The 18,621-nt window shown below is 37.0% G+C and overlaps 1 protein-coding gene across 4 annotated transcripts in view; it reads right to left on the reverse strand.

Moving 5' to 3' along the window:
* Positions 1–18,621, reverse strand: part of LOC139959384 (uncharacterized) — a 102,558-nt gene that overhangs the window by 22,134 nt on the left and 61,803 nt on the right. For all 4 annotated transcript variants that reach the window (XM_071956946.1, XM_071956947.1, XM_071956948.1 and 1 more), the window contains one exon: positions 680–748. In XM_071956946.1, the coding sequence (XP_071813047.1) occupies positions 680–748 (69 nt within the window). The remainder of the gene's footprint in view (positions 1–679; positions 749–18,621) is intronic.

The raw sequence follows: 18,621 nt of genomic DNA on the forward strand, positions 1-18,621 counted from the left end.
TGATTGCTGACTACCGTGATACTCAAAGTACAGGGCTACTCACTGTAATGTGGTGTATGTAATAAGGCGACTCACCAATGTGAAAAAACATTTAACCCTGTAGTTGCAAGATCAAAGTTTTTGTCTTTTTGTATGTCATCAGGTGTGATGATATTCTTATTTTCTTGGTTCTTTTGTCGGACAGCATTGGTTTACGATTCTCTACCATAATTTTTATGTTTATTAATTTTGAATTCTTTTTCTTTCTTCTTTTGTAAAAGTTATGGTCTTTAGATTTCTTAAAATATTCTGTTACTTCAATACATGAATCAACCAAATATTACAAACCAATAAATCAATCGATAGATCAAGCAACTCACTAACTTTCAACAAGCTTTGAATTCATAGACAAAAGTAGCAGCATCATAAACGCTGAAGGGGGGGGTGTCATGTGATATATAAGTTTTGGATAATATTGCTAGAAGCACTCATTCTTCGCAGAATGAAACACAACTTTAGAGAACAGAATAATACTTTATAATACTGTGATAGAATTACTGAGGGCGACCTGTAACTACTAAAGGAGGAGAGGGATGCGGCTCTGTGTCGATAGGATCGGTACAGGTTAGTCTTCGGTCATAACGGAACGCATGATCACACTCATCACGTAGAGAAAATGAAAGAAGTCTAAAGGACTCACTTGATGGTATGATTCCTTGGTCGACCAGTTCATTACGAGGTCTTCTTAACTTCAGTCTCAGTGCCAATGCTGGAAAGAAACGAAAAAATGAAAATTAATGATACCTGCCGGGTACGACTTGCAATAAGGTTCAAAACGGTTCCTGCCGTGTGCGTGCAAATGGTCACTTTAGAAAGTGCCATTCTCAATGAGTGATGTGGTACCACACCCCATTCACGCCCTCCCCCCCCCCCCATCCTTCCTTCTATTAATGGATTTATAGATAATTTATGACAATCTTAAACTTTGAAAATTCAGTTTTTCATGTCAAATTAGTAATTCGACAGAAATCATCGGAAAATATACAGACCCGGGTTATTCTTCTTTTTCTTATACACTCAGACTCAACCAATTATCAGAAAATCATTCAACCAAATATGTCAAGAATTTGTCAAAATTGACGGGCATAAATGTGGTTGTGTTCTGTTTTTACCTCCATGTGTTTACAACACTGGCTATGAAGGCATAATAAACCACCTCTTTCCTGTTTACAAGTTGCATGTTTAATCAACTGCAATACGCTATATAAACCATTCACACAATACGCATGTTACGTGCCTATTCAAGCACATCATCATATACCAATCAGTGAGTACCTTGTGTATACACTATATTGTATATGGTGCAAGGCAAAACATTACATAATCATTCACCACACTTCCCCCCTATCTCATTGTTAGCAGGCATTGGGAGAACCTGGGTACCAATTCAGAGACAGCTGTGGTGTATGCAAGACTCTCTGGTCACAATTAGACCCGATGATCAGTATGTCTGACACATACAATTCCTTAAGTCAATTCTGTAAAGTTTACAGTAACACTGTAACAGCCATACAATCTTTTACGGTAGAATAACCAACCCTGAAGCGTTATACCAGCATCATTGAAATCAGAGATGATCTATAGTAACCAAACATTGAAGAGAAGATAAAAAGCAAAATATGCAAGTTCTGACTTGTTACCAAAGATCTAGGTTTGGTACAATACAGTGTGACTACTTTTAAAACAAAGGAAATTTAAGGCATCATTATCACTTCAATTATGTGCATTTACTTGATTGACATACTAATACAAATTTTCCAAACAAGCACATTACATTTTAATACACAACATTATTATGATGATATGAAAAAAAATTTATCCAGATTTTTAATTCAACAACAACATTTTCTAGCCCCTTCAGATTTTGATTTGATTCAGATTTCTTCTTGCAAAAGAAAGTGAGATAGGAAAGAGAAGAAAACAGTTTTGCCTGTTTCTGACCCCCGGTCAAGGAGAAACAAAGGAGAAGGAGGGGTCAGTGGCATGGAGAGTTGTGCCCCTTGGGCAATGTCACAGGGCCCCTTTCTGTATTCTTTCTTTTCATATATTTTCTGAAAATTCCGTATTTTCCAAAATTGACCCTGGTCCCAAGGGCTGTTATCCCAAACCCAAATAATGACATGTTTTTATCCTTTTCATCGTTCGAGTAGGGGAGCACAATGGTTCGCCAAAACTGTGAGGTGCATCATCATAAATTTATACCGTACATCATTGGTTACTTCACACTTAAAAAATCAAACCTAATTGTGACACATCTTTGAGAGATTGCATCACAACAAAATGTTTCAAATCCTTGCAAGTAAGATTCAGTCCTGAAGTAGGGGTTAAGTGCCAGCTTGCTGCACCTTTTTGAAAAAGAAAAAAACAACTCATAGAGCTTGTTGAGAACACTGCAGTAGTTATAAACTATAAACAAGGGGCAGTTGTTGTAAAGTTGAAAAAAACATCTGCTTTATTAAACAACAGAAAACAAATGAACGGCTGGTGACAATTCATGGGTCATCCAATTTTCCAGTGGTGGAATTTTGGCTCTCTGTCAGGACATTATTTTGTTTATATATGTTGTTTTTTTTGGGGGGGGGTGGAGGCTGAATGAATAAATAATTTACTTTTTTGAAATTTAGCTGACAGTATAAAGTGGATCACAAATCGTAGTTATCGGAGACCTTGTGTCATGTCATACAAGATGTAAATCTGTTACCTGTAAGAGAATCTAGGGTGATGTTCCCAAGAGAAGAGTTTTATCACCCATTGCAAACACTCTCCCTGTCCAAAAAAAATGATATGTATTGCCTTTAGACTTCACCAGTTATTCTTTTATTTTTCTTCAGGTGTGGTGAACAATAAGATTGACTGCAGTTATTTCATGCTTTGTTTAAGCTGCTATTTGACTTTGTACTGACCACTAGACTTCCCAGTGGGGGTGGGTTGTACCTGCCCATAATTTGTTACTCATGTCTGGAGTTAATTTGCTGTCAACTCACTTGTTTAATAGAAGATGCGCTGTGGTTTTTTTGGGGGTGACATTTGTTCACCCCACACGCACATGGAAGGTTCGATTATTTTGGATCAATTTGGTTATTCCTATTTCAATACCCTACCCTACCCCCACCTCCAGTTGTTTTATCAAAATTGGTTTGTTTCAGGAGTTCTAACATTTATATCAAGGTCAGGTGTAGGCTACATCTTCCCTAAAATTGGTGGTGGGGTTGTTTCCAGCTTTTAGGTGTCACTTTCACGGTTCCCTTTTGTACAGCTTTTTATTGTATTAGCGGGTTATTTCATTCGCGGGGGACTCGACTTGTCTGAAGTGTTTATCAGTTCAGTCCAGTTCACGGCAGCCTGATATGTTTGACATTATCTTGGGACATAACAGCCCTGTCACCAGCAACACCAGGAGGCCGAAACAAAACCGGTCGGCTTCATTTGATTTTAATATCCTCTCTTAGTTACAGCGATACACTGTTCAATGGGGTCATTTTATTATTGGCTATATCGTTACTCTCCACTTTTTATCTATCGATGGCAAATCGTAAAACAATAGTCAAGATTATGAAGTGTGCCAGTTTTTGTGATCTTTTGGAAGTGCTGTTTTCTTTCGTAAGGACGGTTCCCCCTCTCTTACCAAATCTAATTATGTTTGATGTCACTGTTGTTAATGACTGGAGTTATTGTTTGGAATTAGAATAGGTGAAAGGTCATTTTGTGGTTGGACTATAAGGCATACACTTCAACTGGGGAATTTTTTGGGGGATTGATTCAAAACGAGAGAAAGCTAGGCCGTCCTTAGAAAGAAACATGAACACTTAAACTAGTCCTACCTACACACTTTCATAGCATATATGTGGCCTGCGGCATATTTAGTTTTAAATTTGCGTATGAGATTTGAGGCAGAAAAAGTTCACCATCATTATTAGCATTTGCTATTGTACTTGTCATTGTTGTTCATTCTAGTCCATCCCTCATTCCACCCCCCTCCCCCACCCAATCTCACCAAAAATCAGTTCAATGATATTTATTAGATGTACTACAATACTCACATTATGCAATTAGTTGACTATCAATCACCTTTCATTTTACATATAATCTAAACTCTATTAGCTACTTCCGACTCTCACCTTTCCCTACACCCCTCCCCCTCATCTCCCCTCTCCCCATAAAACAATACTCGTAAAAGTAATAAATGCCAGCTGCCATCAGAACAAAAGACAGATTTTCAATTGCAACATTGGAAATGAAATTGATTTAAATCATTCAAAACCATTTTGTTATTTTCCCCAAATTTCCACTGCAAAACTATTTATTTTTCCAGATGCACAATACCTTTTCATAATGAAGAAAGAAAACAACAAAACTAGGTCACTTTGAATAACCAATCCCAGCCATCTGACCATCTCAAGGAACTTAGTTCAGTCTGTTACTAATTTTCCACTCCCCTGGTTAATCACAAAAGTTATATCTTCTCAAAACTTCATAAAATATAAAAAATAAAAAAAAGATTGTGTCCTCTTAAAGGGACTTCTTGTTGGTCCTCTTACCAACAGCGTTACCAAATCACCGAATCATTAATATTTCTGTTCTGGCATTTGTCTCCAAGAAACAGATCTCTTTTCAAGTTGCCTTTAGTTAAACCAACAAATAGCTTTTGACAACTATAAGTGTCTTTTGGGGAGGATAAAGCCCTCCTTTACTTTAACTATAGTGTAACTTCACCTGGTCTACGGGAGGAACCGGGTCTGACGTTAATCAAAATGCCAGAGTTGTGAATAATCATAAAATTTTGGGAAAGAGACAGTTTTTCGACCAGGAAGGCAGTAAACTTGGGTAAAAGACAGTCCTGATGGTAATATTATCCACATTTACCATCTCGGACTACAAACTCAGTTTGATTTAGAGGAGAAATTGGGACAGAGAGAGAGAGAGAAAGGGGCGGGAGGTGGGATTAAAAGCAAAAGAAAAAAGATTGAATGAAAGTCTGAAGTTTCTTTGGCACTCAGTTTTAACAACCAGATGTTTGCAACATGAGCCAACCTAAGACCTTTTTTATTCACCAACCTGATTGCTTTAAAGGGCAGCTGTTTTAGATGCAAGCTGTGTTAATATCAGACTTGTAGTTTGAGCAAGAGTACAAGTAGTATTCCCCTCGGTATGAGTACCAGGACAGTTTCAAGAGTGTACTTTCCACTAGTTCCTGTACTCGCTGTTCAAAATACTAAATACAGGGAAGTTATTCTAAACTAAGAAGTACCGACTCACTTCAAATTATCTACGTACATGGTAGGTTGTGTGAATGGGTGAGCTTTGTTTATCACTCTTTACAAAACCAAAGCTTTAAAGTTATGATTTAACTGTGCGAGGTTCTTAAATGAACCCATTCCAACAGTAGAACATTGAGGGTTGCTGAGCTCTGAATAGATAGAAGATGGAACAGTTGTCCTGCTATCGTTTAACTGTAGGGACCGATACCTCACCGAGATAAATGTGTACTCACGGCTACCTTTAATAGATGAGAATTGAACAGCACAGATCTGAATTATTTTAACAAGTGTCCCTTTAAGACGAACTAAATATGTCATCTAACAAACGAAAAGGAAACATGGTAGATTTTATTTTGATGGGGGGGGGGATGAATGCGAGGAGGTAAGGGAACTTGACAATCAAAATGTGACATGGGGTCAATATGGTTTTGATGGGAGAAGGAAGTAGGGGTGTACATGAAGGAATCTAAGGTAACTGGTAATAGCACATGTAACACATGTGCAGTAATAAAAAAAAAGAAATTTAAAAATAGAGGTGAGGTAATTGTTGTAATGCAATATTCAACAGGGAACCCCTGCAGTGGTTCTTTTGTTCAAATGACATGAATGCTGTCAGAGTCCATGCAATTATCTCAGCAGCGATATAGAGTAATACTGTGAGAATGTGATGTGTATTAACCAGGCTTGAGAAGTCAAGGGTAGACATGTCCCAGCACTGGTAATGATCCTGATCTCAAACGTTTTGTCATCCATGTGGTACCATTTTGTTGATCGTGACTTCTCACCTAAAGCATCTTTTTTTTCCTTTCAGTTGAGAGGTAGTTAGGGCGTGAGGGAGGGAGGAATGAAGGGGAAGAAACAATGGGTTAGAGATTGAGGGGAGGGGGGGGTGGGGGTGGGACAGAGGAAAAAGGGCAAGGAGCTTACAGAGTGCATGTCAAACTGATCTGTAAAGATATGACTCCACCAATGAGTCGTTCACTTGAATACCACAATCATATTATTCTTGTAGAATATTCTAAGAAAGATCACCAAATGGAAGTCTACTGAGTTTAAACCATTCTTCTATAGAATGGTACGGTCAATGTTCTTAGCTTTACTTAGGAAATACAGTAAGTTATGTGACATTAAAGGTCTCTATATTAAATTTGGTGTAATATGTTAACAATCCTTCTGCCAACCTTAAAAGATATCAAACTCAGGCTGAAGACAATTTTCACCTATGACAAAGGCAATAAAGTGATGAGAGAGAAGGGGGAGGAGGAAGGGGGAGGGAAGAGGTAGGAGTGGGAAGAACTTGGCAAATTCAAAAATTATCTGTGAATAACCAATCTTTTGCCAAAGTAAATTGATATTAGCAACAATTGAGCACCCTTTGGCTCTGCTAAAACCACACAAAAAATTTACAACATTTCTTTTAAGCTATTAATATTAAATCTCTTTATAGTGACTGCATTCTTTATGCGACCAGAGCCCTTTCATTTTTTACATCTATCTCGCTCTCAAGAATCAAAACTCCTTTAATTTTCTGACACATGAGGCAAACATAGAAGTTTGATACGATCAAAAGTCAAAGAGGGATTGTCAGTCTTTCAAATGTTTCTCGGAGCAAACCTTCACTTTTGGAAAACCCGAGAGAGAGCGACCGCACCGTTCTTTGTATTAAAGATGACCCCAAAAAGTAGGTCCCTCTATGGGGCCAGCACAAGACAGGCACGCTTATGGGAGGAAATTATAAGGCCCTGCAGGAGTCTGAGTCATTTTGAATATTATGTTACCAATTGCTTTCTGATGATTTGACATCATTTGACAAATAGTAACCAACTTCTTAAGAAATTTGAACCTTCCATCAATAACTTTTTTAACAAGGTTACAACATGGAACCATTTGTTTAAGAAATTAATTGATTTTCGGGGGTTTTATTTACTTTCTCGGTTTTGTTTAATTTCAATTCGGCATGTTGATATCGATCTTGTGGGTCCTATTTTTGTCAATGATTCAAGATTTGAAACATGATAAAGTTTGACAGCTGGGCTGAGTACAGGGTGGATTTGATTTTTTATTTATTTCTCTCTTTCTTTTGTTTATTTGTTTGTGTTGAAGCAGTGAACAAGGACATTGAGAAGTAAAACTAATCAAACGTTTGTCATTATTTCTCTCACACAAAAGAATCAAACAGATAAAAAGTCTTTGTTCCCATCTATTAATCCTGCTAATTTACCCCACTTTTTGTTTGTACTTTTCACTTCATTTTCTTTACTGTTGCTGTAGGCAAAGATATTTTGTCCATATTCTTTATTCTCTCCTACAACCACAAAAACTACGAATTTCACTGAACATTTTGAGCAATATATTCTCGAATATTCTCGAAGAATGCTGAATTTCTTGGGAGTGTTCTTTTCAAATCTTTGTGCTGAGCAAGAAAGATAGAAATTTGATCTGAAGGTTTGCAACTACCTTCTGTGCCAATATGGGCAGTTAGTTTTTAAAATCAAACTGTGATCACTTTTTTAAAAGCTTTCCTAATATTCCCTTAAGTGATCGTACATTAAAGGTTTGGCTTCAGTTTCAAAGATCACGCCGGGAGTCTGCTGAATTTTCTCCACATTTACTGCGTTTCTTCCGAGGATGGAGTGATGAGAGAAAAGGCAGTTGAAACTACCTTCTTCTTCGAACTCCAGCTGGGAACCATTGAAAGCTGCGATTTTAAAACGAGAGGTTTCCGAGATGGGAACGGAACCCTTCTCAGCAGTTTTGTGTATTCAGACAGACACCTTGCCGTTTCTTGTGATGCTAATAGGAGTCACTATAGGGTCATTGGCAACCTTAAAAGCTGAACAGACAAGACTAGAACCTTTGTCTCTCCTATTATATATTGTCATGAATTGAACAAGATCCAGCTCTTCCAATCTAGCTAGCATGACAAAATAATCTGTATTCTGATGAAAAATTATCACAGATTTCAGCCAAAAATTTCCACCCGGAAGTAATTACTGGAAGGGGGACATGTGCATTTAAAGTTTTCCGATATAATAATATCTTTTCTCGATAATATTATTTATTTCTCACCTTGCTGGAATTCATTTACGTAGGATTCAAAAAGATGTACGTATGATAATTGGAGTATTGATGGAAAAATGTTCTCACTTATGCTCACCTTTGGATTAAATTCATCCCACTCCATAATCTGTTTAAAAACCCTTGTAAATGCTTCGTAATAATTTTCAGGGATAAACACTCTGGGAAAATGACATTTTGAATACTTCAAGCGATATGAAAATATGAATAACTTTAAAAAAATGTAGTCACAATATTTGGTTTATTTTTCCTGCTACTTTTATATATTTTTTTTATGAATCTTTGAGGAACTAATATCAGTTGTAAATACCAGAAGGAATTTACATACCCTATAAGCTACCAATGACTCTTCACATCCATAATTTATAGGAATGTACCACCACTAGTCTCAACAACAAAAATGCATGGCATAATTTCTATATATCCTACATAACAAATGTTTACCACATAGTGATGATGACTTCTACTATGGGAATGTGTTGTTCCACATTCACCACTCCAAAGTTGAAAAGTCATACCGATATCGCCTGTCAGAGCTGGGAGATCCGATAAAGGCAGAGGCCGATAAAACTAACAAGCCCTCATCGTCCACAAACCTATCTACAGCCTTCTGTTCTTTCACACTGATATATCCGATGATCATCAGCCTTCGGAGGACTGAATGTTTAATAGTCAGTTGGCTTTCACTTTTCTTTTCTTTTTTTTGATCCGATTTGGACAGGTGTACCACACTCCTGAGGAATAAAGAGAGATGGCAGATCCCAGCAGGCCCAGAAAATAGAGCCATTGAATGGAATAGAGAGAGAGTAGCTTCCTCATCAGGAACCCGGGGATTGAATTTAATTAGCAACCGAGGGTCAGTTATGTCACTATTAGTAGGGGGGGGACTTGTAGGGCCGATCCGATATAGTGCGCAGGTATATAGTTACCCCCTTAAACATTGAATATCGGAGGCTCTGGGTTTAGCTACCAAAGAAAAGAAGAGAAAAGGATGAAAAGAAAATTAACTGAGATAGCTACTACTGAGGGTCATCTCTGGACATTCTCCCTAAAACTTTAAAAGGCAGAAAGAGAGGACGCAAGACCTTGGGTAAAGCAACAGGGACCAAGGGAAAACTTGACCCTTCACCTATAACAGAAGGGTGCTGTTGTTTTAAAACTTGGAAATGAAAAAGCAAGAACTGGCATGAGCAAGGAGCTTGTAATGGCTATCCACCTGAACAAATTACACTCTCATAGTCCTTCAGATCTGAATGCAAGTGAAGAAATCCGCTACAACGATGATTGTGAACTGGAATGGTCTCGTTTACGCCAAGGAATTAACAAAACTTAATGCTGGTTTGGGAATTTACCTATGACAGTACTTAACCTGTCTCCTGTCTTGACATTTGCAATAACCATCTATCTAGCGTACAAACGCTGGTAGCATTTTAGCACGTGCCCCCCCTCCCCCTCCCTTTGACCTATTGCAGGGTCAACATTCACATCCTCTCACTTCCAATTAAATCTATAATCCATTGGATTGCTCTCGGGTTCAAGTTTTCTGAAGGCTATTGAAAAAATATAATAACTGCCCCTCACATCCCCCCCCCCTGCTCCTATCTTCATGCACACTTGCCTATTCCAATGTTAACTTTGCGAGGGTCTATTACTTAGTGCACTCTCTTTCAATAACACCTTCCATCTTCAGTCACGACTGAGATTAACATTCTAGATAAGAGCATCCCAAACTATATACATTATACAGACACCTACTTTCATTTCTTTTCTTTTTACACTTTTTGGCAACCTTAGTGGAAGTATAAAAAGTTTGGTGTCAATATGTATGATATTGAATTTTGTAATTCCAATGACACACCAGGGAGTTTGGAAAAGTGGGTGACAAGCGTTGCTGTCCGCATCACATCCTATAACTCTAAATCATACACATTCTATAGTTCAATGCTTGGTAAAAACTTGGGCAGGTGGAGTTGTGTTTGAAGGGGGCTTGTAGAGGCCTCCCAAGGGGGTAAGGAACAGCTCTCAGCTGTTTGATATTTGGTATAGGATACCCATTGTAAAACTATATATACTGTTGGATGATATCATCAACAGCAGGTAGCAAGCTACTTCCTGTACAACTGTTCAAAGTACACTGCACTCGCCCCTCCCCCCCCCCATAAATCCCCAAGGACTAAACTTTAAGCTAAGGGATTATTTCTGACTTACCATAAACATTATTGAAAGTTCTTATCTGTCACTGAAGACCTCCCATTGTGTGTGTGTGACTGTGTGTGTATGTTGAGAGACCAGGTGAACTCTAAAATATTTAAGGAACATAACAAAATTACAAATCTAGATATAATGTTGGGACATAACTGCCTTTATCGACCAGCATGGAATAATTTCTCTAGTTTCAACGGGACAAGAATAAACAAAGTCGTTACAGACTATCAAATGAAGCATAGCAACAGTTTAAAATTGTATACATTGAGCTTGAGAAACGTTACATCATTCTATTTCTCATTCTTTTCATATTTACCACGATTCTATCATCAAAAGTAAGAAAAAAATTGTGTACATAAATCTTTCTTTTTAATTTACAGCGTACCACCTCCCTCTTTTACTTCACCTCTTTTGAAATTTACATTTTTACTCAAACTAGAGCACCAATCCCATGGGCTGTTAGAACATATCTACTAATTCCACCCCCCCTCTGCCATTGTATTTTTCTTTTTTCTTTCTGAAATGATTTTTTTTTTTTTTAACAGCATGAACTTGTTGTGGTTCTTTCACCGTCCATATATGTTACCACGATCAGCAGAATTAACGTAGACTGATCTGTAATGTTATAACTTGACAGTTGGGTTCAAATCTCTAGACCCAATTCAGTCAATGAGCAGATGATGTTTTTTTTACTGTCGGATGCGATTGTGTTCAGACCGGCCTGACATGACCGGATTATATTAATGACGAACCCCTCCTCGTCGTCATGGACAGACATTGCTTCATGTCACAGTGAATCATGAAAATCCGTGCAATTGGCTGCAATGCTGAGAGACATTGATGAGAGAAACATCACCACTTAAAGGGGACTATAGTTTATATGAAGCATGAGGGATGCAACGTGTGATGTGAAAAATATTTAAACTTTAAGTATGCCAAAATATTCCATATAACATTGGTCAAACTAAGAGCAAACTATTCATCCTGTCATCCCATGCCCCCCCCCCACCCTTCCCTCACCAAAAACCTTAATAACAAACAATTTATGATTGCAATCATTTCTCAAACAAACATTTTGTCAGACATACATAATTGAAGTTATTCTCAATACCATCTAAATTGCAAATATGGAGAATTTCAGGTGATCCAACTATCTGCATAATTTCTTATTGAATTTGAATAATTTGAGAAAGAGAACTACAATCCTAATGAGGTCTTTGTTCTATCATATAGTTACAATATATTTATCAAATCATCTAATAACAAGCTGGTCAAAGTTTTTTTTCCCCATTCTATTAGCAACATTAAAGCTACATATCGATTAAACATAAAGAAATTCAATTTAAATTGCAATTTTGTTGCATGATAGAGAGAGAGAGAGGACTACAAACCACATCCTGAATATAGTCAAGAAATATGTTTTGCTTCCTTTTGTAAAGATCTTGTGGAAATATATTATGCAGAGCGTGTCCCTTTAAATGTTGGTCACAACATTCAAGTTATGGCCACACAGGGTTGTATGTTTACCTCTATTAGTCACCACCACGGCTTTCATACAATCACTTCAACGAGGGCCAGGTGACTAGGAGAACTAAGTTAAGAAAGCTTCTGTAACATTTGAACATAATTTCATTGATGGGGGGGAGGGGTGGGGGACTCTCTGGCGAAACAGTGATAAAGTCTGGGATTTGGCTGTAAACTAAAGTGATAGGAGATAACAGTTGCTCTAGCGAAGAGACAAATGCTTCTTTCTACGTTGGAGTTTCACAATTCATCTATCTGTGCTGCCTTAATATTTCAACTAAAACATCCGTAAGTTATGCATCGTCTGTGCAGCAATTTCCTACGCTTCGAATTATTTGCCAGATCTACTGAAGAGGGTTGAATAGAAAAAATAACATTTTTTACATAGAAGGGATGGAGATGTCTTTGAAGTGACAACATACAGGTGTACACAGTTTGAAAATAGGTGATCACCTTGTTATGCAAATGTTACAAATGGGGGGGGGGAAGGGAGAGGGGGGAGAGGGATACCAATTATTAAACTTTTAACTGATTAGTTCTGAATGTTGTACTTGTCAAAACTTGTTCCTCTTTGGGGATGTCTGAATGGCAATGTCTAATAAAGGTACGTATAACCTAAGTCTGCCAAGTGGAGCTGCTGTGTTTCTGCATCATGCTACCGCCGACATCGGAAGTGAATTTCAATACCAAAATTTACTGAGTATGACACGTAAATTATAGATTGTAATTGATCAAACAAAGGGCAGGCACCCAGCTTACATGAAAATTGTTTACATTTCTTGTTTACAATGTAAATCCTTTTAATTTTAAAAGTTAATATAGGCATTTATCTGCTGGCCATCATTTTACCAACAGGACCACAATTACTGCAAACAGCAGACTCTCTGATGCAGTGCAACGTCTCGGGAACAAATGGAACAAGCAATAAGGCAGCAGTTGGACCATTTTATTTGATATTTCTTGCCTTATAATCTAGTTTCCTTTACTACCAGATTTACTGTATTCCCTATAAAATCTCAAAAAGATAGATGACGGGTGAAAGGTCAGAGAAAACGAGAACTGTAAGATCTATGGTTGCCAAGGCAACCCAACAGATATAATTATGCTGGGTGGTGGATAAAATATGCTCAATTGTCTGGAATGATAAGTAGTAACCATTAAGAGGATAAAGCAGTAACAACTTTCTTGAACATTAAAGCAAAATGTATCCCATTTAGCAGTGATGGTCTGTCGTGGTAACATCTCTAATAATTTACTATGTACAGGTACATACCATACTGTGTTAGGGAGTACAATGTCAACAGAGTAAATCCCTTACCATCAACATATACATTAAAATATGTATCAAACTTCTCAGTTGATGACATCTGTCCAGAAATATGTTAAAATCTCACAATCAAGCACTAAAGATAAATAAAGTCTTCCAAAGATCAGGTTTGTGGTGGCGTCTGTTTATTATCACTACCATGACTGTGATAGACATGTAGGTTACTACTGCCCAGTCCACACATGCAACTTTAGCAAAGTTTATCACACCTTCTTTCCCGATAGAAATGACTTACAAAATGCAACAAAAGGTTTCCTGTCATTACAGAAATTCATCCAAGTGACCAAAGATGCCATACATTGAGCTGCAATATTCTCTTTCGTATTTATGTTAATATGTTGTATATATTTATGTAAGTTTTGTTTTGACAACCTGAAACAATGCATAATTTGTTGGTCTGGATACAGCAGACATATAACAGTGAGTGAGACAAGTAAGAAACGGTAAGATAGGTAACTGAAAAGAGGGATAGGTAAGGGAGGAGCCTGAGTGGATAGGGGGAGGGGAATAGATGTATAGGAGATGTAAGAGATATATATGAGAGAGGGGGGGGGGAATTAGGTAGAAGGCAATTAAGAAAAGGAGATAGATAACACTGGTATGTAAAGGGAAGCTAACTTCAAATTGCTACAGGATATTCACTTGATCATGCTATGTATATGTTAACCTTTGTATATTATTAAAGGAGGCAACTACACATTTAACTACTACTTGTAGGGTCATTAATAAAGCTTTCACTTTTAGAATGGTAAACAGTTCAAAGGTGTACTTTCCCTTGAGATTCATGAACTCCCAATCATATTTGAATATTGATCAAAAGGCATGTTAACTTCCTGAAGTAAATGTCTCAATGAGAGTAACTGAAGTTGAAAGTAGGTCAAAAGCTTCCACTGAAGTTTGAAATGTTTAGTGACCATAATAATTTGACTGTCTAGCATAATTGGGGGATTATCTAACATTGCAAAATGCTATCGATGCTTGAACTATACTTCTGATGGAAGTTCTTGCCAAAACTGAAACCTTAAATTACTTTCTTCTTCAACGAACTTGGCACACACCACGTGTTCGCAGGTCTGCATGAGTGTAGCAGTTTAGTTACGGTTCCCCGAGTAACGAACCTATGGTTCATTAGCGGTCCTGTCAGCAATCGCATTTCAACGAGGGACAGTAAGATTGACTATCTTGATCAATCAAGGAATTGAGGGCGTAAAAAACAATTGGCTCTACGGACTCACTAATTGGCTTCACTTCCTTGTCTGATAAAGATGCCTGAGGCTCTCGGTCAGATGTGAGCAATATTTTTATCAGACCAGAGAATATGGGTTAAAAAATTTTTAACATTAACTCTACAGGGTCATTTGTTAATTCTAAAAATGAAAAAGTTGAGGTGTGTGTGTGTGTGTGTTTTAAAGATGTCAAATTATTTGGAGATGGTAAAAATACTTTTACATTTTGCACATTAGAATATTTTTCGCAATGCTTGCGTCATTTAGAGACAGGAGGGGAAGTGGGAGGGACATTGGAGCCTTGGAGGAAGACAGGAGGTAGATGAAAAGACAAAGGAGAGGATCTGGACAGACAAAGGAGGAGGGAAGAGTGGAATTGTTCATCTACCAATGCTGCATAAAGATTGTCTTCCAAAAGGTTCTTAGTGAAGTCCTACAACTTCCATTCAATGACCTGCATATACTGTAACAATTGAGTTAAAAACTTGAAAGTGATCACTATCTTGCTAAACCTCATGTCACTCATTATGACAACGTTATTGCAATATTGTGTGATCTTAATATACAAATAAATATATCTATACACATGCACAACAATTTCAAAAAGTTGAACTGTATGGAAGTTTAAAGTTGGCTGACCAACAAATTCTCCCCTGATTTTGATAAAAATCTGCATGTTATGTCCATGGAGTGAGTGACCTGAACAGGGTTGCTGTGGAGGTTATAACTTTGAGTGACATGGAAGTGAAAATGGGAAGGTTAAAGGAAAAAAACAAAAGAAAAGGAAAATAGTCATTACTGCAGAGTACTTCATTTCAGTTTTATGTCATGGTCAACCATTCGATCTTGATCCATTTTAAGAGTCATTATTCGTATCTGTCACACTCAAATTCAATTATCTGAAATCGAGAGCAACAATACCGGAAAAAGTGCTCACAGAGTGTGAAGTCTAAATGACATTAAAAACCGCATACCGCTTGAGTAAATTTCCATTTTGGAAATGGTCGGTTGCTATAAATCTGACAAAAAAAAAACTCTAAGCAGATTTAGTACCAAAATCTAATTACTTCAGGACGGTGTCGTATTGCAGATGCGATACAAGATCTAACGGTTCCTGCGAGATCATACAAAGCGATTAAGACCACAAAAAAAATCAGAAAATTTTAACGCTGGGATGGATTGCGCCTTTTGTCTACAGATTTTCAAGAACTTGATACAAAGAAAACATGTTCCACGTGAAATGATAGTAAGTTCATGTTCTCAGAATGAAACAAATTAGTGGAGGAAAATTCCCTCGGGATCAGTTAAAAAAAAAAACCAACTATGCTGCATGGTGCAAAAAAGAAATGAATTGGAAAATTGATCCATTTAATGTTTTTGTAATAGCCTTCCTTCCCTTTTATTCATTAAAAGTTGAAAATTTTTAATGTGATGGAATTTCTTGACCTAGTATTTGGTTTGCCTATAAGTTATAGTTACGGATAGAGTTAAGGATGAAGTCATGGTTAAGACTTCATGTTTATGTATGTATGTATGTATGTATGTATGTATGTATGTATGTATGTATGTATGTATGTATGTATGTATGTATGTATGTATGTATGTATGTATGTATGTATATATGTATGTGTGTATGTATGAATGTGTGATTACAATGTCAAAACAAAGACTGTCAACAGATAAAACATTTCTTTTTCAAAACTTATATCATATACAAATCTGAATGTTTATAATCACAGGACCATTGACTGACATGAAGTTAATTAAAGTCAAAGTCAAAGTCAAAAAAAGAAAGAAATTCCCTTCCAGTTGGGAGAAGAAAGATAATTGAAATTAAGACCAACAAGATAAGATTAAGTAGGGCCTATCCAAACCAGGGACTTCTTTTCTTTTTCTATCTTTCTCTAAGAGTCTGTCCCAGTAGTCCGCTTTTCATGATTGTCTAGCAGAGATAAGGTATGTGTCAATTGTAATAAATCAAAAAAAAAAAAAAACCCGCAGCATGCTTACGAAGAAATAACATTAAACTGGAAATGTTTACATCTACCTACTAAGTCAAAAGGAGAGAAACGCAGAGAGAGAGAGAGAGAGAGAGAGGTGGAGAGAGAAAAAAGAAGGAAAGAAATTGAAAAGAAAAAAGAAAAGATCCTAAATGCTTTTCTAAATGCATGGGTCATAGGGTGAAGTAAGAAGAGTGTAGGATATATGTAATTGATAATCCGTTGTGGTTTTCGTCTTCTCTAATTTTGTTTTAAAACTCTGATGTAAGTGTAGAGGAATTCCTTCCTTGCGTCAACTGTTAGAGAAGTGATTTATATTTTCCAAAAACCAAAATGGCTGGTCTATAACATGGAGACAATAATTTGTGTTTGTCATCAGGATTCTTCTCCGTTAAATAAACACGTGCAAGCAATATTTCTATTCCCAACACAACATGTCCTATATATCCATTGAGTGAATGACTGTACGGGACGGGACTATAGTAACTTTGAACTCTTCTTCTTAACCAAACAGTCTGTGTGGAATGAAATTTATAGTGGCCGTGCCATGGTGAGGTTGGCCTGAAATTCTCTGCCTGGAATATAAACAGTATATTATGTCAAAGGCCTACATGGTAGTGACAAGACTGGTATTACTCTTTTGAAGAGTTCGCAAGGGAGATTTTTTTTTGGCTTAGAATTATTTGACTGATTTTCTGTTGTTTTGAAACATTATTCATTTTAATATGTAACTCAGAAACAATATTTTGCTTTAGGACTGTTCCATTTATGTTAAGCATCTGAAGTAACAGAAATATGCTACTGATAACAATTTATAGTTAACTGGAGGGTATTCAACTGCATCTCCAAGAAACTTACTACTACCACAAACAATGGTTTCATTGTAGCCTACACACACATGCACACACACTATACTACTAATAATAATGAATGCAAAAACAAAGAATTCATTCAATCAGGTGTGATATTAAAGGCAATTCTACATATCTTTAAAACAATGACTATTTTAATATTTATGTCACAACTATTGTCAAATATGTCTCATTATTTACTATTAAAAGAAATATGAAATAAAATAAATTTTGAAAAAGTGCAAAGAAAAAAATTCTGACTAGCAGGACATTTGAGTGAATGACCTCAAGATGAGCTACCCAGCCTTACATTAAGTTGGTAGTATCACCTGATGCTTCTTACCAGAACCCCCCCCCCTTCAAGGCCCCCAGCCCAATTAATAATAGGGGTTTAACAGACGGGGGCTATCAACTTAAGGATAGATAGCTCATTTTCATAGGTCACAGCAGTTGCAAACTTGATGTCACTGATTTAAATTCCAACTTAAAATTAAAAATTACTTGAAATTACTAACCCAACAAATCAGTTTCTTGCACTATCTCAGGAAATGTCACTCAAGGATAGGGAAGAGAGGGGGGGGGGAGGTTATTTCATAACTGATAGTATATCATTACAACATTTGTTTTGCTCAATAGACTGAAAATTCCATGACTAGAAATAGACAAACAGACCAACACTTGTGGAATTCAATCAGGCAAAATATTTCCTGGAAAATGACAGAAAACAAATCAGTTTTCCGGATCTCATTCCACTTAACTGGTGACACGAAGCTATTTCTGAGGTCTATGGGGCAGCACTAGAATAGGTTCAAATAACACAAAAGCAAATGGAGTACACATTGCAAGTGTTAGGTTGGTCTCATTTACTACAACTAGGAGATATGACAGCTCTCAGCTTCAACTTGAAATAGGAACGCAAAGATTGACAAAAAGCCAAATTAAAAGTGAATACATTCTACGATATTTGGGGGGGAAAAGTCAACGAAAGAAAGATAAAGTAAAACTTGAAGAGAACATATATATAGATAGAGGTGGGATTTAACAATAAGAGCATTCATGGGGACAACTATAATCAGGGAGGGAGGGAGAGGGGTGTAAAAGGGTGTCTCTGAA

The sequence above is a fragment of the Apostichopus japonicus genome, chromosome 19, assembly GCF_037975245.1.
Source record: "Apostichopus japonicus isolate 1M-3 chromosome 19, ASM3797524v1, whole genome shotgun sequence".
In the NCBI taxonomy this organism is placed as follows: domain Eukaryota; kingdom Metazoa; phylum Echinodermata; class Holothuroidea; order Aspidochirotida; family Stichopodidae; genus Apostichopus; species Apostichopus japonicus.